The sequence below is a fragment of the Heterocephalus glaber genome, unplaced genomic scaffold (genome assembly GCF_053883595.1).
Source record: "Heterocephalus glaber isolate CG9 unplaced genomic scaffold, H.glaber_assembly_v1.0 deba00000676, whole genome shotgun sequence".
Taxonomy (NCBI): domain Eukaryota; kingdom Metazoa; phylum Chordata; class Mammalia; order Rodentia; family Bathyergidae; genus Heterocephalus; species Heterocephalus glaber.
Genome location: NW_028258156.1, coordinates 17600245 through 17623675, shown reverse-complemented (window position 1 = coordinate 17623675; position 23431 = coordinate 17600245). Strand labels below are relative to the sequence as shown.

The 23431-nt window shown below is 38.9% G+C and overlaps 1 protein-coding gene across 6 annotated transcripts in view; it reads right to left on the bottom strand.

Annotated features, from left to right (window-relative positions):
• The window catches only part of Dock4 (dedicator of cytokinesis 4), a 445644-nt gene that overhangs the window by 57374 nt on the left and 364839 nt on the right, over positions 1-23431 (bottom strand). For all 6 annotated transcript variants that reach the window (XM_087206716.1, XM_004839630.4, XM_004839627.4 and 3 more), the window contains exons 27-31: positions 19859-19953; positions 10113-10188; positions 8114-8214; positions 7683-7741; positions 274-422 (exon numbers count right to left, since the gene is read on the bottom strand). In XM_087206716.1, the coding sequence (XP_087062842.1) occupies positions 274-422; positions 7683-7741; positions 8114-8214; positions 10113-10188; positions 19859-19953 (480 nt within the window). The remainder of the gene's footprint in view (positions 1-273; positions 423-7682; positions 7742-8113; positions 8215-10112; positions 10189-19858; positions 19954-23431) is intronic.

The window sequence follows — 23431 nt, the reverse complement described above, 5'->3', positions numbered from 1 at the left end:
TAGTGTCTGTAAGCTCTTAAATACAGACCTGGGCAATCAAAGATCTTTTCAATGAAAGGAATTAAATGGTTTTTCAGAGCTTCCCTGGAGGCTCAGGGGAATACAGGATTGGGAGAAGCATACAAGGCCACGTGGTGTGGGAGGGGACAGGAGGCCTAGAACCCGGGCCTGCTGGCCAGGGTCCATTTCCCATCTCCAGCTGAATCGAGAGGTTCTGGGACCCTTGAGGAGAAGCGAAGCTCTCCCAACTGTTCCCGGGAGCACCGTTCCTACCTGTTTAAAGTTGCCACTCCGCCTCTGCTCCCAGTCCATCATATCATGGAAAATAGGAATCATGACGTTGCGGAGATCTGGCTGTGGTATCAGGGTCACTTCCAGGAAGGGGCCGATCAGAGCTGGGATGAAATGAAGTTTGTGTTCTCCTAAGTTGAATAAAAAATTTGTTTCAGTAGAAGTAGTCTTAAATAAAACTGCATAAAATTAATTTTATAAAATTTGTTTAAAACGGTTGCCACAAGAATTTGTAGACAGTTTAGAGATAGAATATATAGAGATAGTAAGAAAATACAAGATAGTAACCCATTAAGATGTAACTGAAAATTATATCTAAATAATCAAGAATTGGTTAGGTACATTATTGTACATTCCTAAATTAGAAATGAGGGGGAGGGCCAAAAAAAATTAGAAATGAAGCTAAAGAGAGATACATGTGAAGGTTTTCAGCATAATTATACCCCCAAATGTTACAAACAGTCATTATCTGTGAGTGGTGTGACTACAAGTGATTTTTTTTTTTTGAGACAGGGTCTCACATTGTAGCTCAGGCTGGTCTTGAACTCACCATGTAGTCCAGGCTGGCCTCAAACTCTCAGCAATCCTCCTGCCTCGGCCTCCCCAGGGCTGAGATTACAGGCATGTGCCACCATGCCTGGCTACAAGTGATTTTTTTTATGTGAAAAAAGGTGATTCTTATCTGTATTATATAATTTCCTATTTTAAAAACATAATACACAACCTAAATGAAAAGTTCAGTGGCAGCCACAATGAGTATTAACTATTTTCTAAAAAGACTAAAACATAACAATAGTGAACTCAAAATGCTGCATCACCAAGTGCTAAAAGGTATGGTACTGAAAGCTCACAGGAAAGGAATATAAAGAGCAGAATGGACATAGATAATTTCATGTAGGGGTGGGCGTGAAGCTCATCACCCTAACCTTCTATGTTAAATCTCACGGAAGTCTGTATTTTTATAATAAGAATAGGGAAGCTGGATGTGGTGATATAGGCCTGTGATCCCAGCACTTCGGGAGGTTGAGGGAGGAGGATCTTAAGTTTGACTTCAGCATGAGCAATGAGTGACTTAGCAAGACCCTGACTCAAAATAAACAATAAAAGGGCTGGGGAATGTAGCTCAGTGCAAAAGCTCTAGGTTCAATCTTCAGCACATCCCACCCACGCACACACAGAATGCTTGCCATGAAAAATACATTTCTTAAGAGCTAACCTTCAGCATCGTGGCTACACCATACGACACTGAAGTATCCGATAAAAGCCCAAGAACAAGCTGGGAGGCTGAGTAGAAGACAAACTAGTTTTACAAAAGAGGGCATTTTCCTCCTTCAGGGAAATCAAGAGGTGACGGGGGCTGATCGAGGCTTTTGGAAAGTTGGAAGGGACCACAGTATCAAATGATGTGACTCACTAGTGATAACAGTGGACAGTTGTCACTCTGTGGCAGGCATTGTTCTGGCTGCTTTATACATATAATTTCACTTCTCCCCCACAAAAAATTCAGGCAGCAGGAACTACCACCTCCCACCTAGATAGAAGGGAACTAAAATCCTGGGAAGTGAAACAACTTGTCCCAAGCCCCTCAGCCAGTAGCTAGGGTGGTCAGCATTTGAACCCAAGTTAAGTTTGAACTCTTTATCACTATTCCATGGATGGGACTCAACACAGGCCTTTAGACTTGGCAGAAGAGTAAGATGAAAGGAAACCCGATTAGGAATTAAAGAGTAGCCAGGGATTTGGCTCAGTGGTTTCTCTGCCTGCTGCGCAAGCACAAGGACCCAAGTTCGATCCCCGGTACCAAAAAAAAAAAAAAAATAGAATTAAAGAGTAAAGAAAGAAAAAGCACTGGCAAGGATTGCCAGTTTTTCATCTCACAGCTGTGAGAGGGCAAAGGCAAGAAAGCAAATGAGAACTTGGGTGGGAGGGAAGAGGGGCTTTCTTCTTTCTGAATGTAGGATGTAGTCCCATATGCTGCCTGGCCAGCAAGCTGTCCTTTGGTGAAGTATTTATCTGTCCTTCCTTGTGGTTGGAATGGGGATGGACTTTTCCACCTGGCCTCCAGAGTAGACCTCTAACCTGAGCCTTGTGCAAACATCAGCTTTATTTCTGGCCCCAGGGACTGGTTTCTGATGGGCACAACACGCCATGGGCCAAAGTGTGGCCCTTAGGAAGGGGGAGACAGGCTTGAAGCCAACAGGAGCTCCTCCCACAGACCAGGGAGAGCCCCCTGAGCCTAGGTCAGCACACAGAATGAAGGCAGTTAGGAAATGGTAAGCCCTGTGTTCTCTAAAAACTGTCATGCCCCAAGCCAGGTCTACCTGCAGGCTTCCCAGCTACATAAGTCATGTATTTCTCTAACATGAGTTTAATTTAGGAATTTGGGGCTTTGATTTTAGCAAAGGCAACTAGCAGAGGTCTGATATACCAGCTAGGATAGAAGCACCAGTCCCCTCTGTCAGAGATCTGCTGAGTGGCCTCTTGCCCACGCCTGGAGACCAATATAGCAATGTGGAGATGGAGGCTCTGCACTTCTGGGAGTTTGAATTCCCTTTGCATGTTCGTGCACTTTGACAGAAGCCACTGCTCGGAACGATCTTCTATTAGAGATACAGTATCAACTTCGTATCAACTTCCTGACCACAGTTAGTGATGCTGTCCCAGGGTCCTGGGGTGCGTATCTGCTTTAACAAGGAACTAGATCTCTTTGCCTTTGTCCTGTTCCTGAGTGCTCTACAGGATTGAAATCCTCATGGTCTCTACTGGCAATATGCCCACACTTTTGCTGGTACAGACAGAGAGAGCAATCTGTCAAACCCTCATTCTCAGGACAGGGTGTCCCACTGAAACCGCATATTGACAGGGAGTGCCCCTCTATCAAAATTGGGAGCCACTTTGATTTTTACCTTGGGCTTAGTTTCAGTGTGAATTAAAGTGCTCAGACAAAGGGCTCTAAGCGTCCAGACAGGGATACAGCCCTGGACCCAACCTGCAGGCCCCTGCCCATCTGAAAGTCCCTTTAATTTCCATCACTGAAGTCACACAGTCCTTTCCTGTCTCACTGAGGTTTCACCAATGGTAACAATTGTTTTTTTCAGTCTCTAAATTACTTATCCGTACCCATTATGCATGAAGAAGAAATTTGGCTTATAATTCCTGTGAGTTCCTACCTTTACTTTTGACCTAGGTAATCCTTTGTCTTCCCCAAAAGACTGCTTTGTTATCCACATCAGAGCAAGAACACCTCAAAAGAAACTTCCTTGTTAAATGTTTTTTTCCTAAAAAAAAAAATCCTTTCAAGACCCACATACTCACTGAAATAGCAATTCATTGTTCTCTTTGCTTCCTCCCCACTTCTTCCCAACATATAGGTTTCAAGCAGGTAACCAGCAGCTAGCATTTGCAATTCCTTCCCTCAGTTATTTTTGTCAGGGCAGAAAGCAGAGCATGCTGAACTCAATCACTCTTACTGTCACTTGTAAAAGCTGAAACCCACTATTTATTCAAGTAAGAGAAACAAAGGCAAAGAGGGAGACATTCCTGTTTGGGTAAAGGCTGGCAAGCCCTAAAATGAGCAAGTTTTACATCTGTCCTGTGACCCTGACCGGCAGACAGCTCCTGCAGCTCACACTGGCCATGGAGGGGCCTTGGAAGGGACCATGAAACGAAGGGACCATAGAGGGGCAAAGGCCAGCTTAGCATTTGACTAGGAGCCTCAGCAGAGCCTCTCTGCTCCCTGCACACCACGAAGGACACCAACCTTTACACAGCTTTTGGGTGTATGGGAAGAAAGAGAGTGAAAGGAGGAATATACAATAAATTAAATTTACTGCCAGCCCAGATAGTTCTTCCATGCCTCAGTTGGTAGAATGAGATTTAGAGCTACAATGTTACTGTCTTAGTTTTTAATCATTCTTGAACATCCTTTGGCTTGTCCATTGAAGATCATCATTAGTATGTATTTTATTTACCAACATTTGCTTCAGAATTTTGAATCTCCTTTTGGAAAAAATCTCTTGTTTATAGACATTTTAAAATCCAATTTTCTTCTTTTCATAATTTTCAATGTATACAAAATAACAGAATAATAAAACAAATACACCATCTAGCCTCATAATTATGAAGATTTTTGCTATTTCTGTTTTATCTAACACTCCAACTATTTTTCTTTAGACGATTTTAAAGCAAGTCTAGGACATATCATTTTACTTGTACAGGACATCAGTAAGTATCTTCAATATACAAGACATTTATGATTATAAGAATCATAGTGCCTTTATCTTAAACGTTAACTCCTTAATTAAAAATGCAATCGATATTAAAATTTCTCTGATGACTCATTTATAATTGTTTATTTTAATCACAATCTAAACAAGATCCATACACTATTCTGTAGCCTTAAAGAAAAGTCAGAGAGCAGCCACACCTCCATTTAAATTATTGTGCAAGGATGCATGGAAATGGCCTTACTTGCTGAGAACACATTTTGGGAACACAGAATCTGTGCAAACCCAAACAGGCTTCCTCCTGACCACTGAAAATTTAATTCCTATTGAACCAGCAAGGCAAAATTTTGAGCTATGTATGGCAACAACAAACTAAACTTCATTTAAATGATTTCTTATTAAACCATAGACTTAGTATACTTTCCCCATCTCTAACTGCCAGCCACATGGTCTTGTTTTGAAGTATTTAGGGCACCTGCTACTTGGGCTGTTGGAATTTTATATTTATGCACACAGAACAGCCTGCTAGGGAAGTATTGATTTTTCTACAGCAGTTACAAGACTCTGTGTTTGCAAATGTAGCACAGAAAGCTCACTTTATATTTAGTAAGAATTTGAGTTTACCCAAAAATAGAAAGAAAAAAATTTACCCTTGCTACAAGATGAGGTCCTAAAGGGGGTACACAGTAGTAACAAACCTCTGTCTTTACAGACTAGTCTGTAGGTATTAGTACAAATTGGAGAAATTTGGTAGGGAAAATATGTACCTTTTCCTCTTAACAGAGTATTTTTAGTCCTTCAACTTAGATAATGAAAATCTGAGGAATGACTCATTTCAGAAAGGGTGTTCACTTATTACTTTACTTTAGCTGGTCTTTACTTGTCAAAATTAATTATTTTATCAAAACCTCAATGTGATGTCATCCCATTAGGCTGGCGACTATAAAAAAGTCAGGAAGTAACAAGTGTTGGCCAGGATGTAGAGGAAACTAGAACCCTTATGTTCTGTTGATAGGAATGTAAAATGGTACAGCAATTATGGAAAACAGTACGGTAGTTTCCCAAAAAAATTTAAATAGCATTACCATATGATCCACCAATCCTACTTCTGGACATATACCTAAAGGAACTGAAAGCAGGTTCTCAAACAGACATCTGTGCACCCATCTTCAGAGCAGGCTTACTCACAAAACCCAGAAGGTGGAAGCCACCTAAGTGTCCACTGATGGATGAATGGACAAAAGAAAATAACACAGTCCTATGATGGAATAGTATTCAACTTTAAAAAGGAAGGAAATTTTGACACATTTTAAACATGGATGGATCTTGATGCCATCATGCTAAGCACAATAAATCAGTCACAAAAAGAGAAATATTGTATTATTCCACTTCTGTGAGGTACTCAGAGTAGCCAAGATCAGAGATAGAAAGGAGGATGGTGATTCCAAGTCTAGAGAATGAGAGGAATGGAGAATTATTGTTTGGTGGGTACAGAATTTCAGCTTTGCAAGATAAAAAGTTTTCTAGATGAATGATGGTAGTGCTTGCATGCCAATGCAAGTGCTTCCTATGACTGAACTGTATGTGGAGGAATGGTTAGGACAGAAAAATTTTAGGTGTATTTTACCAAAATTAAAAACACTTAAAAACGAATTATTTTAATCATATGAAAAGAATAGTGCGGCCAGTGCTCCACATACCCTGGGGACAAGCAGCATAACCCAAAGTTCCAACGAAGAGCCCAAAGACTCTGTCCCCAGGATTCCCTGTGGTCTCACAGAAGAGAAAAATCCTGCTTTGTTTACTGCAGGGTTTTGTTTCTAAGCAGGTGCATTTTCCTGGAGCTGAAGCACAAACTAGCAAAGTCACTGATTCATCCCCGTGAAGAGGAAAATGAGCTCTTATGACTCTGCCCAAAAGATTCAAGATGGAGAAGTCAGACCTCACTTGGCCAAGTTCTCTGCTTAATACACACTAAATGATCCAAATATGTACTTATTCAGGAAAAAGTTCAACTGCTCTGTATCTCAAAAGTTATTATAAAAGCACATTTAATACTACTGTAAATTGTTTCACAACTTTAGAATTATATCTCTAGCACACAAAATTCAATGTCTGCTAGTGGATGACATGAGTTAAAAAATAACACAGGAAACCTAAGCAGTTCTAGGTCTCAGTGGGCTGGCAAGTTGATCACATGTAAGTTTAGGGGATATAATGACCAGATTTCAAAATCCTTCAGCTTTGTGTTTAAATGCGGTTTAGTCACTAAAGTACACATGCCTTTCCCTCACTGTCTTGAGAAGAACAAAAAAAATCAACTCATTGCTCACTTGCAGAAATCAAACCCTGCCCAAAGTTGTAGTTGGATAGGACAAGAGTGAAGACACTTTCATGTCATCATGCACTTGACTCAAATAGGTCAACTACTTTAATAAATCACAAGGAAGAATTAAAATGCAGTAACGATGAATTCCAAAAACTTGTATAGTTAACACACCAAATGAAATGTTACAGATCACTGGAAAGAGATCCTATGCCAATGAATTTTAAAACAATTTATTTTTCAAGTATTTTTCCTTTCTGTGCAACCAGATCTGTGCCATCCATTTGCTGGAATATGCTCTACATGCTGCGGCACATTAACAAAACTGGATCTAACAGTCTCTTGGCAACTGCAGATGCTTTTAAAGTCCTTTGGCTATACTCTTTATGATGACACAGGTCAATGGCTGGAAGTTTTTTTTTTCGGGGGTGGTGGTGATGCTTCAGTTAATGTCTCATGAACCTTAATCTAAATTGATGATGATTCATAACCTCAATCAGAATTCTAGAAATTTTAAGTTGTTACAGTCCCAAATTCTGAAAGGTTAGGTCATTGCTAGAAATGATGTATATAATGCTGGAGTAATGCTAGATTCTAAAACTCATCACTAATAATGAAACATATAAAGGTAAGATGATTTTATAGACAGACATCAATTTAAAGAATTATTTGTAGCCTTATTCAATGCCATAATGTCAATGACTTTCTACAGACACCTGTATTGATTTCAACATTCAGTTCAAATGTTGTCATTGGTAAATTGGCCCTCATTTCTAAACTTAAATGTAGAATGATGAGCTAGCTGTACAATGGAGGTGGCTTCTCTTTTCATCACTTACCTAGGTTTTGCCACATGCTGAAAATTTCACAGCCCATTGTTACCCGCATGTCACCATACCTGTAACAGAACAGAAGTAAAGCCTGAACAAAGAAATATTTGTGTTTTTTTAGAATGCAATCTGACATTCAGGATTAAATACAAGATGTTTTTAATTAAAGATGTTTAATGTGTTTATCTCGGTGTCTTTAAATCAAGTCTTCAAATAAACATTTTAGGAAAATGGATGTTTCATAATTTTTTTGCTGCTATACTAATTTTGAATCCTAAAAGATTCTGGACAAAAGATTTCCATAAAAATTACTTGCTGTCCTTTTGGTCATTGCTTTTCTACTTGTGATTTCCAGTAATGGCCATTCTGATCTGTGAATCATTTGGATAAACACCCTTTAAAAGGCAACATTTCCCACCTGATTATACACTGGTACTTACTTTTCTAACACCTTTTTCTTTTTGGAAGGTGTGAACATTTCCAGCTGCAGACACAACTGGTTTATAAAAATGACTGCAAGGTAAAAGTAGGAGTCCCAGATCTAAAATGAGAACAAGATATTTCAACACTATTGTGTTATAGAAATATTTACATGTAAAGTGGCATGGTATCTTGGCTGTGCTTCCAAAATGCTAAGTGGATAGAGGTTAAGTTGAAATAAGTTTGCCCATGACTTGGTAACCGTCAAAGCTGGACACAAATACATGGGTGATCATTATACTAGTCTCTACTTTGTAGAATACATGCTTTCAATTTTCTATAACAAAGAAGCAGACTAACTAAATGAGTATTAGCAATTTAAATATTCTTTCAAAGTGGAATCCTAGGCTCCATGAGCTCTCTGGTATATGTTAAATGGTAGATGTTTTGTTTTTTTATAACTAGTCTGAATATCTGCAGAGAGGCTGAAGTATAAGATGGATTACTTTATTCCTATGAAAATTCAGTTTTGGAGCTTCTTTTAATACAGAAGTTTAAAAAATGTATATTCTTCTTTGGCTACACTAATTGCCTTAAGACAATATTCAAAAGTTCTCTGTCCTGACAAATTTTCTGAGTCTAAATTTTCTTTACCAGATATATCAGAAAGAGATCAGAATGAAATTTCCTCATACAAAGTTATTAAAAACCATGTAGGCCATAATGGGAGGAAATTGTGTCTATACTGATACCATGCAAAATTAAAGACAAATAAGTTAGAATATATCAAAGAATGTTTGTAACATGTAAAGTGCTTTTACAAGTAAAAAAGAATATAAGACTGCAAGCAAAATAATGAACAAAGATGGAAAATTTGTAAGATATGAACTTTAGTCAATAACTAGTTAACAACTAATAATTAGTAAGAAATGCAAATTAAAGGGAAAAATAGTTTTCCCTTTCTGTAACTGTGAAAAACAAAAATGAAAACATCAAAAAAATCTTGCTTTTGCTTGTGTTTGTGTAGATACAGGGAAACAGGTAGTTAAATATAATTTGTACAACCTTTAAGTCAACAATTCCACTAGTAAATATTTATCCAAAGAAATAATTAGGGACATATGCCAAGTTCAATTTTGTAAAGATGCACAATTTATATGAATTAAAGAGAAGAAAACACAAGTATCAAAAACTAGACCTCTGGCCGGGGATTTAGCTCAGTGGTTCCGCCACCTGCCTCTCACAGAAGGACCAAAGTTCGATCCCAGGTACCAAAAAAACCCCAAAAAAGTAGAGCTCTGTTTGATATAGCACTATAAATTATAATTTAAAGAAATACATGGGCCAGGGATTTAGCTCAGTGGTTCCGGTGCCTGCCTCGAAAGCGCAAGGTCCCAAGTTCGATCCCCGGTACCAAAAAAAAAGAAATACATAACCATTAAAATTCCATTTTTATTGAATTTCTGCCTTTTTGTAATTTCTACTTAACCAAATGGCAAAAATGTTAAAAAAATAAACAAAATGCTGAAATAGAATCCTTGTCCATCTTTGTTTTCCATTTATCATTTCCCACTTAAAAAGGCAGTAATCAAGAATCTGTAGGCTCCCAGGTGTAACACTGTCTATTATATACAGAGTTCTGTCTGAATCATACTAACACTGCATATTTTTTCATTAACTCATTCTAAAAAATGGGAAGCGAAGAGAGTAAGGAAGGAAAGTGTTTATTTTGTAAACTTTTTCTTCATATAAACTCTGTTTTCAAAATATCTTGAAAATACTGTGTTCTAAATTGTCTTTGTCACGCATTGGAACCATACAGAAAAGAACAAGAATTAATTTTATAGTAACAATAAAGACCTATCTTCTTTTAGCCCTACCTTGTTCCTCTAAATAATGAGGAGTGTTCTAGTATTATTCATAGTTAAAACTAATACATTCCAGGAATAAAAATGTTTAGTAATTTCCTAAAATACAATGCGAGACTTTTAGCCTAATGGAGACAGAATGGATACTTACCTTATAATCAAAGTTTTCATTTAAGAAGTTTTTACGAAGTGCATCCGAGAGGTACAGAACTGTTGTAATAATAACACTAGAGATAAAAAGAATATATTTTAAATTGAAAATTTCACCTTAGTGGAAATCATTTAATAGATAAGAAACAAAAGCAACTGAGATAAAAGAAAACTTCCTTCAGTATGCATTTGGAATGTTAGATAATTCAAAAGAGAGACGCCAAGTAAAAAGAAAAAAGAAAATTACTGAGGTCAGTTTCTTGGTAAAATGATAAACAGAAAGAGCTACATAAACTCACAAGACTCAGAAACACGTTAATATCTTGATGTCTTGTATGTTTTTATTAATTTCTGAACAAAGCAAAATGATTTAATACCAATCTAAAACTCCATATTTGACTATCGTGAGGAAATAGAGCCTCAAGATGGAACTGGACAAAGTGAAAGACCGTATCATGTGTTTAGTAGATGCCTTCTTACTGTTCTCCCCCATTTAAACACCAATATGTAATGCTTAGTATTTAAACTTCTTTGGCCCTTTTTGAGATGCCTGCATAAAGTAGTGCTGTGAGGTAATGAGCCCTAGTTTCTATCAGAGGATTTAGGACTGAAGGCTGCAGTTGTATAGGCCTAGCTAGATAAAAGAAAACGAAACAAAACACCCCACCAACTTGGCTCCTTGGTTACAGTACTAGTAAAATACACAGTAGATGATTATTTACTAATTAGAAGAATATTTATAGTCCTTGAAGGACATATAAATGTTCATTATTGCTATCATGTGCTGGGAAATTCACCACTCCATCTTTCTTGTGAGGTAGGGAAACACTAAGAAGGCTAAGGGATTGGGTGGTTGAAGGCAGAAGTTTAGGCAAGGTAAGGGAAAGAGAAAGAAACCCCATTTCATAGGCATCTGCTCCACTGTGATCAGGAACTATGTTATACGCATGTGTATTTCATATATATTGTTTACATCTTCCAAAGAATCTTACTGTGAAAGTTATGGATAACAAAAATCCATGACATTGAGGATTCCTGTGGATTTTTTTCAGTCCCCAAAATAGCAGATATCATCTGAATTTCATATTAGAGATAAATCACTGCAAATGATTCTACAAAGTGGCTATTTTCCAGAATCTAGCAAAATCAATGATAACTGAAAAAGTCATTGAAGTTCCCGAAATATTTTACTCAAATTTTACTATGTGAAACTAAATCTTAATTATTAGAAAATGATATGCTATCAAGCAAGGAAATGGTTCTTTGCCTAGCATCTAGTAAAAGATCACTGAACTAGGTTTAAAGAAGAAAATTTTTGAAGGAGTTGGGCATGTTGCTCAGTGGCAGAGCATGTGCTTAACATGTGCAAGGCACATGTTCAATCCTGAGCACCGGGGGGGGGGGGGGGAAGAAAATTAAAGAAAAAATTTATCCTTTAAATGTGGTTTTATGCACAAACTTTCTACTTTGATGTTCAACGGAGAGATAGATACGGTCCCAGTACACCTGGGATTTGCACAGAACTCTGGCCCACAACTCTAGTTGGGCGGTTGCTCAGAAACAATAACTTCTACTATTAGTAAAACAAGGCACAGCTGGGATTTAAACATTTCAGCCTCAGGTGCTGCAAGGGAGCTGACAAACTCAATCTTCCAACTGAGAGAGGTTATTCTGCTCAAGGATTACCAAGCTGGTATTTATATGCTGGTCCCAAACACAGACACACACAGTATTCATGGCTTTGGAACTACACTTGCTGGTAAGCAATGAACCTCTGAGGCCTTGCTCTGAAAGAGCAAGTCTTAAATGGGCCATGAACTGGAATCACCCGGGTTTTACAATACCGGTCACACTCATAGACATCCCAGTGTTGGTCTGGGGTACAAACTGGACCTCAGGCTTCTTGAAGCTCCTAGGTGATTCTCATGTGTACCCAGAGCTGAGAAGCCCTCTTTCTCAAACTTTAATGGATACCTGTGACCTGGTTATGATCTTGAGACTTGAGATTCTTCATCAAGCTTAAGACTTGAGATTCTGAAGCTCTAAACAAGCTTTAGGTGATGCTAATGCTGTTGGTTCCCAGCCCACTGCTGGAAGAGGAAGGCTCTGGGGAGGCCTCCGTCAGAAAACCACCTTCCGGCATATTCTACCTCATGGTTCTTCTGACTTTTAGTGGTTTTGCAGATTCTTATCGTCCTTTTTAATTTGACATGCAGACCTTCCTTCTAGATTGAACACCTCACCCTCTTACTGATTTCTCACAGGACACAAAGAGGCCCATGGTGAAGACCTATGAACTTTTCAGGGACTTTGGAAAATACTGAAAACTGAAGAAATGTTATGAAATCGAATTACAACTGTGAAATAAAAACTAAAAAACATTCCACAGAATGTAATAATGAATTTTATGAACAGTCCAAGTTGATATTTACACACTTTTTTCCTGTTACATAATTACAGCTTACCTTTGGTTACTTGATAAGAATTCTTAATTATGCATAAATGCTGAGAAATCACAACCAATCAAAATTAAGTAATTTCTCTATGGGCCAATAATTTAACAGATAAATGTGGAAAATGCTTTTACTTTTTTCTTCAGCAAAAGTATCTAATATGGTAGATAAGTATTTAATATATTTGACATTATGGTCATCCAGAAATAAGACTTCACAGGGCTGCAAAGATCTTGAATTACTCTCTTTCAAATGCTTTTCATTTCTGCTTATAACTTTCATGCCTAGTCCCAGAGGCAGCTCCAGACCTGTCCCAAGTAACTCAGCTATGGAAACGGACCTCTCACAGGTCCCCAAGCCAACTAAAAGCATTTATATATTACTGCCTCTCTGTGGTGCTGGGTAATTGTGAAGTTGAGGGACTTTATTTGCTCCAATTTATCTAAAACCATGTGGCTCCTCTGGCTTCATTCTTTTTCTCCTGCTTCAGTTTCTGAATACCAGACTATCTCAGATCTCAGGGTTCCAACTTAGCCAAGCAAAGTTTGCAATCTGCTACCACGAATGGCCATATCACTTATTTCTGCCGCAGAAATGTAGACACAGGATCACTTGTGACAACCAAAATCTATGGGTACAGAAGAAAACAAGAAAGAGGGACCAATGCACAGGGAATAAGTTGCTATTCACAGCTTTCCAGTTGCTACCTCATTCTGTGATTTAGGAATTATCTTCAGTCAACCCCATTTCTCCTTTTCAACCCTAACTCCCTACAGAAAACTCATCTCGTATAACTTGTTTTTTTGAAAGCTCCCCCAACCTAAACATCTGATTAAGCATAAATTCATCTCCCAAAATGCACACATGGACCATGAGAAACACCTTGTGGATAAATGGAGTATCAACAGTGTTGACATTCACACATTGAAGGACTAAGAAAATCTAAACCTGGAGTGCAGCTTCACTAAACCTGGTGGATTAACTGGGGACAACAAAAATCAGTGCAAAGACACTTAGTGAAGACAAAACCTCAGCCATCAAGGGAGTTCATCCAAACTAGTGCTTCTCAAAATTCAGCATGCGTGAGAATTACCTGAAAAATGCAAAATGCCAGGGCCTCACCAGCGTATCCGGAGTGGTAGATTTGTGAGAGGGCCTGACTGGGTGATCTGATGCTTGAATTGTCCTTTTGCATTTTGAGGATTCATGTTACAGACAGAACGGAAGGCACTATTATGGTTTAGATCTAAAATGGCCCCCAAGGCCTCCTATGCTTGGAAAGTGACTGGATTATGCTGTCAGGGGGTGAGGCCTGGTCAGAGAGGCAGGTCACGGGGTTGGTAACCAGAAAGGGTACACCTTGCTCCCCAGCTACTTCCTTCTCCCTCTGCTTCCTGGCCACCATGATGTGAGCAGCTTTCCTCCACCAGACCCTTCCACCATGCCGTTTCTGCTTCGGAGCCAACCGATTAAGGACTGAAAACAGGAGCCCTCTTTAAGTTGTGGGTGTCGGGTACTGTGTCTCCATGTGAGAAAGTTAACTATGGTAAGACACATAAGGGCCAGGAGGTAGAGAACAATGGTATCTGGAGAACAGCTTGGCCTTGTATATTATTGTTATCGCCTATGAAAGGTCTAGTTTTACTAAGTGTTTGCTGAATGACTGTAGCTTCATCAGTACATTTGAATCTGTGCTTTGTTATATTTTACCAGATTAGATGATTCTTAATATGAAGCTTGTTTGAAGAGCAAACTGTAATTAGACAGGCAAAGCTGATCCATATGGATGGAACTAGAAGAGGTGACTGCTTTTCATCAGTGAAGCAACACAGTGTGGGTGAGACAACGAGAATGATGAAAGACTGAGATGCAGTGATGCAGAAACTCTCCTGATCAGCACTCCACAGGAAATACTGGGAGGACATGGGTCTGGTGGCAACAATCTCTATTTTGATGCAATAGGCCCAACCCTAAGAAAGTCCTCCCTCCAGGTGACTATTCTCATGAACTCCTCACAACTCACCTGGAGATGCAATGTGCAAGCAATTCTTGCATAAGCATTTGCAGTTAACTATTTGACACGCTCATCACAGTTACAAGTAGTTTTGATAAAAATAGTATCTTACTCCTCCCACCCTCACTTGTTAGGGTTATTATACTTCAAGGGTAACCGTCCTTAAGAACAAACAAAGAGCAAACGGGCCAGTGGATGCTCCACAGATATCTACTGTGTTGCTAAATTTTCCAGAGTCCATCTTCCTTCCTGTCACTATGGACATGCTGTCACTACTGTCACTGCTCCCGACTGAGGCACAGCTTTCTTGCGTTGTGCTAGGTCAGTGCTACTGTAAGTGCAGTAAGCTTCCTTCATGGAGAAACTCTTACACAAAAAATACTGCCACGCTGGCACAGTGGGTTTATTTTCAGGTGCAGAGTCACTGTGTGCAGGAAATGGAGAATTCTTGGACCAGCACATGTACCAACAGTGAATCCAGTACCATCTCCTCTTGCTGACCAAGGACAGTGTTCCTTTCATTAGCCCTGTTTTCTTTAGCATCACTAATATTTCCATATTTACAGAGCTATCCCTGCTAGTAAATCACAATGCTACAATAACCCATATTTAGAAAAAAACTCTAGTCCTCATGTCTCCTTCCAAACACAGCCCTATTTCTCTGTTCTCTTTTATAGCAAAACTTCTAAAGAGCTGCCGACCACTACTGCTTCCTATCTGCTCTGGAATTCCCTCTCATCAGGCTTTCATCTCTACCCCTCCACGGAAACCGCCCTTGTCAAGGTCTCCAGTATTACCACACTGCCAGGTCCCGGGGCTGGGGCGATCCACATCCCCCAACCTCCCAGCTCTCCACGTTCCTTCTTGGAATGCTTTCTTCACAGGATATTCTACTCCGCTGGTCTCATCTTCTATCACAGGCTTCTCTTCTTCCTTGTGCACTGTTCATTCCACTGACCTTTAAACTGTTGTCACGCCCAGGGCCCAGTTCTGAGTCATTTTCTCTTTTCACTCTATACTTTCTACCTGAGTGTTCTCAGTCAGTTCCATGGCCTCAAATCCTATATACTTACGGCCCTAGCAAAATGTCTGCAACTCTAACCTTTGCGCTGCCTCTCGCTGAATGTGTCTAGGTTTTTCTTTTCTTTTTTTTTTTTGTACCGAGGATCGAACTCGGATCCTTCCGCTTGCAAGGCAGGCAGCGGAACCACTGAGCTAAATCCCTGGCCCCAAGGTTTCTTTTCTATATCTCTACTTGGATATAGAAGAAAATCTTGAATTCATGTTTGACACAGAATTTTTCAATTCTTCCACCCCCTAACCCCCCAATACCATCTTTACATTTTCCACCTACGTGAATGGCACCACACTTTATATTTTTATTCAGAGAAAAAAAAGGCCATCTTCAATTACTTTGTTCACTGCCATTCACAGCCCAGTCATCTCCATGTTTTGTCATCCTTATCTTCAAAACTGATCTTCTCACTACCATCGCTATTATCCACCTGTCCAGGCAGGAGCATCCCTTACGTGGATGGATGCACTGAGCTCCTGTTCTCCCTGGTTTCTCTATTGTCTCTCTACTCAGCAATACCTGGGCCATGTCTTTCCCTTTCATCTGGTTCCTTTCTTTCCCACACAAATAAACTCTCAGTTCCTTGAGGGGGCCATGTTCCCTCTGACCATGGGGCCTTTGGATATGCTTTTCCTACAGATGGGAATGTTCTTTTTTCGCTGCTTGCATGTTTGACTAAATTTCAGCCCTTCAGGAAAGACCCTTCCTATTCTAGTGGAGGACAAAGTTCCTTTCATAAACACCCTCACAGACCCATGCTCTTTATCTTTATTGTGATTCTTTTACACATTAGGCACTGGGAAAAAAATCTGATTACATGAGTTAGTGAATGATTGAAAGACCCCCCCTAAGAATCTTCAACAAATCACTCATTGACTATCCAGTTTTCACTTGAAACTTAAATTGGCTAATGTATATTTGAGGCCAACATGCATACAAGGATTTAGGTCTGTTGAATAATCAAAATGGGACAAACAAAATGGGAAGCTGAAATTTCAAGTGAAGGGATAGGAAGTTTTTGCTTACCTAAGTAGACAAGTGTGCTATAAGATTTATCTCCTTGGAAATATGTAAAGCTGTAATTTTATTTTTGTACTTTTTTTTTTTAACAATGTGTATGGGAAGGGGGTGGAGAGAAGCTTCTCTCAAATTGTCCTGTATTTTTGGTACTTAATTTTCATCTTCCTTCTGTTCCTTCTTTCTCAGATTCAGCTCTTCCCCCCTCAGAAGCATCTACCGGGAGCCTGCAATAGGTCTAAGCAGCTTTGAAGCAAGCAAGCAAGAGAGGAAATGTCTTGGGAATTTAAACTGGCTACGTTTGCTGTGTTACAAAACATCAACACTCAGGTAGAAATACACAAAACCCACAGAAATCACTAGGAATCTGGTCACAGCTTTTAGTAGGACTTCATGTAAAGTAGGAAAGCGTCAAGATTTGAGATAGGACCATCATGGATGAAAGCTAAAAGCATTTCATCTACTTGAAAACAGAAGAACAAAGGACCAAGACATAAAAGAACATCTTTTGAGGGATGGCTAACCACCTGCATTCTAGGGTAGAGCTATAGTGACCTCTCAGCTAGCTGCTATCAACGGGACACATTGGAAATACACAGATGGGTTAATAACACAGGAGTTTGGCTTAAAATGCCTCTTTGAAGAGACCCCGCTACATGTTTATCCAAGAATATTAATGTTATGAAAGAAAAGGTGCTCAACTTCAGAGACAGACCTAAATCCTGCAACTTCTACACAGACTGGCAATGTGGGAATGCTTTCTTTTCAGTGTATGCTCTTTAACATACTTAAAATTTTTTTAAAAAAAAATCTTTCAGAAATCTACTTTTCTATCAATATGAGACAGGTTAATAATTTTTGCAGGTAAAGACAAAATACCAAATGCTCATTTCTGGACTATTCCATAGCATTTATAAAGCATGACACGTCTCCTATGCTTCCAAAAATTGAATGGAAAATTGGCCAGGCATTAACAGGAGAGGAGAGAGGAGGGAAGGGAAGGAAAGGAGAGGCAAGTACATAGCAGGAAGTCTGTTCCAACTTGGCCAAGTGTCCCATCTGGGGAGTCCTGTCCACGAATGAGGCTGGACTTGCAGCTACCAGTCACTGCCAGTGGACGAGCAGAGACAGACTGCTATCAGCGCTCAGTTGGGTGGCAATGGAATGACATGACTGCACAGAGCAAAGGCTAGTAGCCCATTTATTGGCTTTGCTGTGGGAGAAATTTTCTGTTTAAATATATTACAGAGCTCATCTCTAACAAAATCATGTTTCTATTTGGTTAACACTATAGATGAAATCTCAAACACTATACATTTATTCAAAAGCAGGATCTATACTTCTTTGCCTGTTCTCTGCTCATGTGACCATCAAAGTGTTCATAAATGGAGTAGGGATTTGCAGGCGGGCAGACAAAGACAGTATTTAATATTGAAAGGCCACACTGTTGTCATGGTTTTCACCAAGCTCAAGCAGAGCCTTTGTGCCTAAGGAAGAAAATGTTAAATTTACTTTCAGTATGAATCTCTGCCACTGAAAATTCTAATTGAAGCCAACATGTCCTGTGCATGGAGGACAGGCAGAATGACCAAAGGCTGATGTTACGTGACAAAGACCTCAGCAGCCTGGGCCCCTTCCCACTGGGATGCCTGGGTCACCTCACAGCCCTCTCTAGGCACCCAGAGTATTTGATCACTGGTAAAAAGGGCAGGTACATGAGTAAAAGCTCCAACTTCAATCTGGAGCATGCAGACATTCAGAGGAATATATATTTGATTCTCCTCACAGATATCAAATAATATATGCTAAATTCTAAACAAAACTATTTTTCTAGTCTCAATTAGGCTTCAAAATGGAAAAGCTGCTTCTGTACTTATGTAAAATACAATATGCCATATTATACTATTTGTTACTTCACAAAGTTTTTAACACATCACTTTCACACCTCTAAGTCTATAAATGAATGCTGCAGCAGAAGCCATATTAAAATGTCTCATCAAAACTGAATCCTGCATTCCTGGGACTCTCGCCACCTTCACACCTGGGCATCTGGGGAAGGCATATGGTGACCTTGGTCTATGGAGAGATGAGAATCTAACCTTCACCCTGCCCGTGAGGATGGCGGCATTTGGAGAGGCGGTGGGGAAGAGAAGCGAGCGTGGGCTTGGAAAGTGAAGATGTTAATGACATGGGGTAAATAATGAGTTTGGGAGAGAGGAGCAGCTGGGTTTTCTAAAATATTCCATCTTCATTTCATATCCCAAGAAGAGGGGCAGAGAAGGCTGAGGAAACAGACAAGTCTATGACACTGTCCCTGCGGGAACGCTGCCTGCCATTCTGACTGCACCCCCATCTCCCTTCCTGGCTCCCTTCCTTCAAATACTGTCCTCATAGCATTCCAATTCTTTTGCTGGACAGGCTTATAGAAGCTAATTTTATCAACTCCCAGAGATTCAAATATGAACTTTCTATCAATAAGTTTTAAAATATCTGTATCTAGTTTTGCACTTTCCACAGAGCACTATTTTCAGCCCCTTCTTGACCATATTATTTGGATGAATAAAATGAACTCCAGTTTTCAAGTGTTGAACTCAAGGCTCATATTGTAGTCCCAGGGCTCAGCACATAATAGATGCTTAATAAACTGTGTTGAGTTAAAAAGATTTAAAAAGATGAGAAATGATTTGACTGTCCAGCAACAGGGGACTCGTTAAATAAACCATGGTGCACCCATCCATGGGAATATTATTCAGGTGAAGAAGAAACACAAAAGCATAAGGGAATGAGGGGCTTTCTGTCTCCAGGATTTTTAAGTGAAAGCGGAATGGCCTGCTGAAGTCTGCATGAAGAGGTAGTGGAAGATTATGTGGCAAACAACAAAAATGATTACTACTGCTATAGGCTAGAGCAGGAGGTGGAGAGAGTAGGTAGGAATGGCATTTCTCAATGCATACCTGGTTATATTGTTCGAGTTTTGAACAATGTCAATACATTCAAAACAAATAATAATTTGAGACAAAAGAAATTTTTCAAAAAAGACAGAAAAAAAAAAGACAGAAAAGTTAATTCAGAGGCAAAAGAAAGGACCTCTATGACTTGAGGTTTCAAACTTGAGATGAAACTAAAAAATTCATTCTGTACTTCCCCTATACATTGAGCTGCAACTATCATCAACTAAAATGTCTTACTTGTTAGCAACCAAGCGCATCACAGTCCAGTCCTTTGGAAACATCTCTGGGCGTATCAATATTCGGAACACAGTAAATATCTGCAGCAGGAAATCCTTGGACAAGGAGGAAACAGATCATTTTACTGACTTAATATAACTATCAATATACACACACAGAGACAGACAGACAGTAACAGTAATCTTGTTACCATTTCCAAAGCAATTACAGAGATGGCAGGAACCTTACTTTAATAATCTACCCAGGAAAAGGAATTGTCACCTTTTCCATTTCCAGCACCCAAAGGCACAGGCTTGCAACCCACCCAAGTATTCCCTTTTTCTTTACTTCCTCAGGCACAGTGGAAATAACTTTACTTCTCTTTATAAGTTCTAAAAATTTAGAATGTGGAAACAAAATGGAAACTTGGATGATTAGCAGGCAGATACATTCCTTTTCTTTTTATCACGGTGTCCTAAATATCAGAACTTTTCAACCCAAGGGAACAATAAATTGTCCTGATTCAGTTAAGTGGGTGTCAAAATTCAGTGAGGCATGTTCATCCAAAAACATCTTATACAAAAATCTGTTTCTTAGATGTTCTTGCAACACAATATTAAGAAGATGTGTGTAGACTTACAGAATCTGAGTGAGTCTCCCCATGTATGGTATGCAGAATAAATTGCAATCAGGCTATGTGCTAAACTCAGCCCAGGGATGAGTGCTTACTAGCTATGACTGCCAAGTTCTCCTCAGGGACACAACATTAGAGGGAAGCAGTATTTACTGAGGTCAGATTTTTAAATTGATTGATTGGAAACAGTACTCCCTTCCCTTTCTTTTCTTTGTCTGTCTGTCTCTTTCTTTCTGCATTTATTGGTTTTAACTTGACAGATAACATTGTATGTTTTCATCCTGTGCCATTTAATATTTTCAAGTGTATACATTGTGAAATAGGTGAATCTAACTAACAAATGGTATTTCTGTTAACATTTTTGAGGAGAGAGCATAAAACACTCTTGACAAGAAGCTATTGCCACATATAGAACTATCACTTCTTTAAACACTGTAAGAGATAAGGCCCCAAATCCTGAGGGACACAATACTTAAAGTGAAAACAAGGAGACAACAGACCACAGGTAGTAAGTGAAATGGAAGTTTCCCTACTCTAAAAGGGAGTGGCTCATCTGGCTTTTTCTTTAGATTCAGTAATTAAAAACCTAAAGATTTCTTCATAGCCTTAAATGACTCTAGGGAAATACATTTTTCGAACAATCTGATGGAAGGTAACAGTATATTGTTGCTTACCAAATTAAAAAAACTCAAAACAGAAGATTTTCATTTATCAAACTCAACAACACATTATGTTAAATGTGTAAACTGCCTGAATATAAGATTATGATTGTCACTCATGTAAACAGAAGATACAAAGAATCTAAAAATTGAGAACCATGTGGTAGTTTTTTGTTTTTTCTTTTTTTTAAACATTCCAACAGCTTCGATCAAGCTCATAAATATTTTGACAAGACTTTATTTCAGCTTCTTTGGCGTCAACATCATACATGGATATGTAGTAGGTGCCATATGGAAACATTCCCACTAGGTCATCTGCCTTTAAATGGCCATGTCTCCAAAATCACCAGAAGTAGTTTCCCAAATATACTCCACTGCCAGTCAGATCATCTGGGGGCTGGGGATGCTAGAGCAAGTGCTTAGCATGCATGAGGTCCTGGGTTCAAGACTCACATCCCTGCCCCACTGAGAAAACGCTTTACATTCTAGCCATCCCTTGAGATAGTAGATCATTAGCATAACTAAAATTGCTACATGCCCTGTGTTTCTAAAAGTTATTCTAATGGCTTTTCAGTTGATCCATTTGGAATTTCTCAGAAATAAATACATATAAGCTCTGCAAAAACTGAGTTTGCATTTACCTCGAAAGGTTTCCTAACTTGTAGTATTTGCTTAAATAGATATTAAAAGAAAAATCATGAAAGCAGAAGGTGGTTTGTTTTTTCAGTCTACAATTAGCATTTTAAGTAAATTCTAAAATACTGAAGTTTCATCTTCCTGCCTCACAACTTTTACCAGCACCAGACACTAGAGGTAGCATGCTTAGTGGTGCTGTATGTTTTTATAGGATGGGCTGGGGTGGGAATGTGATGTCAGGTACAAATTGGCTGAAAAAATTGGCTATAGGAGGCCACATCGACTGAACGGGCCAGCAACTTTGGCTGTTCTTTTCCAGTGCTGGGGACAAAGAAAATGTTATTCCAGATGTAGAAGCCAGGGACAGATAAATTGTTTCTGTGCCATCTCCTTTTCCTATTCCCATTTATCTCACAAAATACAAGGCCATGCCAGCATGTGACATTGTACACATGCCTATATTGACATAAATTTTTATTTCACCCAAGAAAACTTTTCAGTCCAGTCTTCTAAGTTATCTATTTATGTTTATTGGCATTTATGGAGCCAAACAAACAAAAAATACAACAACAACGTTATACTGAGAGTCAGAAAAATCTAGATTTTAATTCTGGCTCTGCAATTCAATAGCTCAGTGACCTCTGCAACTTATTTAACTTATTTGGAACTGAATTCATACTTGGAAAAGATGAGGGCTTTAAGGTCTCTTGCAGTCAGAGGAAATTAAAAAAAAAATCAATAGATCATTTACCTATTTATATTGTACTTTCCCATTTTTCTTATTTCTAAACTAGAAGATAATGTTTTCCTGGATCACACTGGAATAAAACAAATACTTTCCAATGTGATACTTACATACAATTTAGTTCAGCAAGTATTTGTCAACTATCTATTATGCTTCAATTCCCACTCTGTTCCAATATTAAGAAGTAACTAGTAAGACCTGAATGCTACATTCATAATATCACCTTCCTCCCCCAAACACTGTGTTATTTCCTTGTCTGTCCTTTATGTACTTTTCAACTCTGATTATTTCACTAAGTATGTGCTTTTGCTTAGATAGATACAATTATTTGCACATCTAATTCACAGATTCTTCCTATAGTACAAAAAGAACACATCCATGGCTATAACAGTCCCTTTGGACAGCACAACTGAACAAAGTGTTTCCATGCCACTATTTTAAGATTGACAGTTTGGGGCCAGTTTTCTGTTGTTTATGTACTTCAATATGGTGACTTATTCTTCAAATCAGGATTCAAAATAAAAAAGAGAAAAGGAGGTGGTACTTTGGAGAATTAGCTTCTCTGTAACACAAGAGGTTCAAGCAAGAAAATTCTTGTGAAATCATCCAAAACAACAAAAAGCCCTATAATAAAACAAACAAAAAAGCAGGAGTGGTTGCTATGATTTTTGAAATTATCAAAGACATTTATTCATTTACAAATACTGAGTGCTTTACTATGTGCCAGGCACTGTGCTGGATGCTGGGGATACCAGGTAAGGCAGAAAACATTTCTTTATTTATTTGTACAGCAAATACGTGTGGAGTGCCCGTGACAAGACACACCACAGCAGGCAAGTGCAGTGCTTTGTTGTTTTCATGGAGCTCATGGCTTGGGGGGAAGGGATGAGTGTGAATCCACTAGCCGCATGGGTGTATGC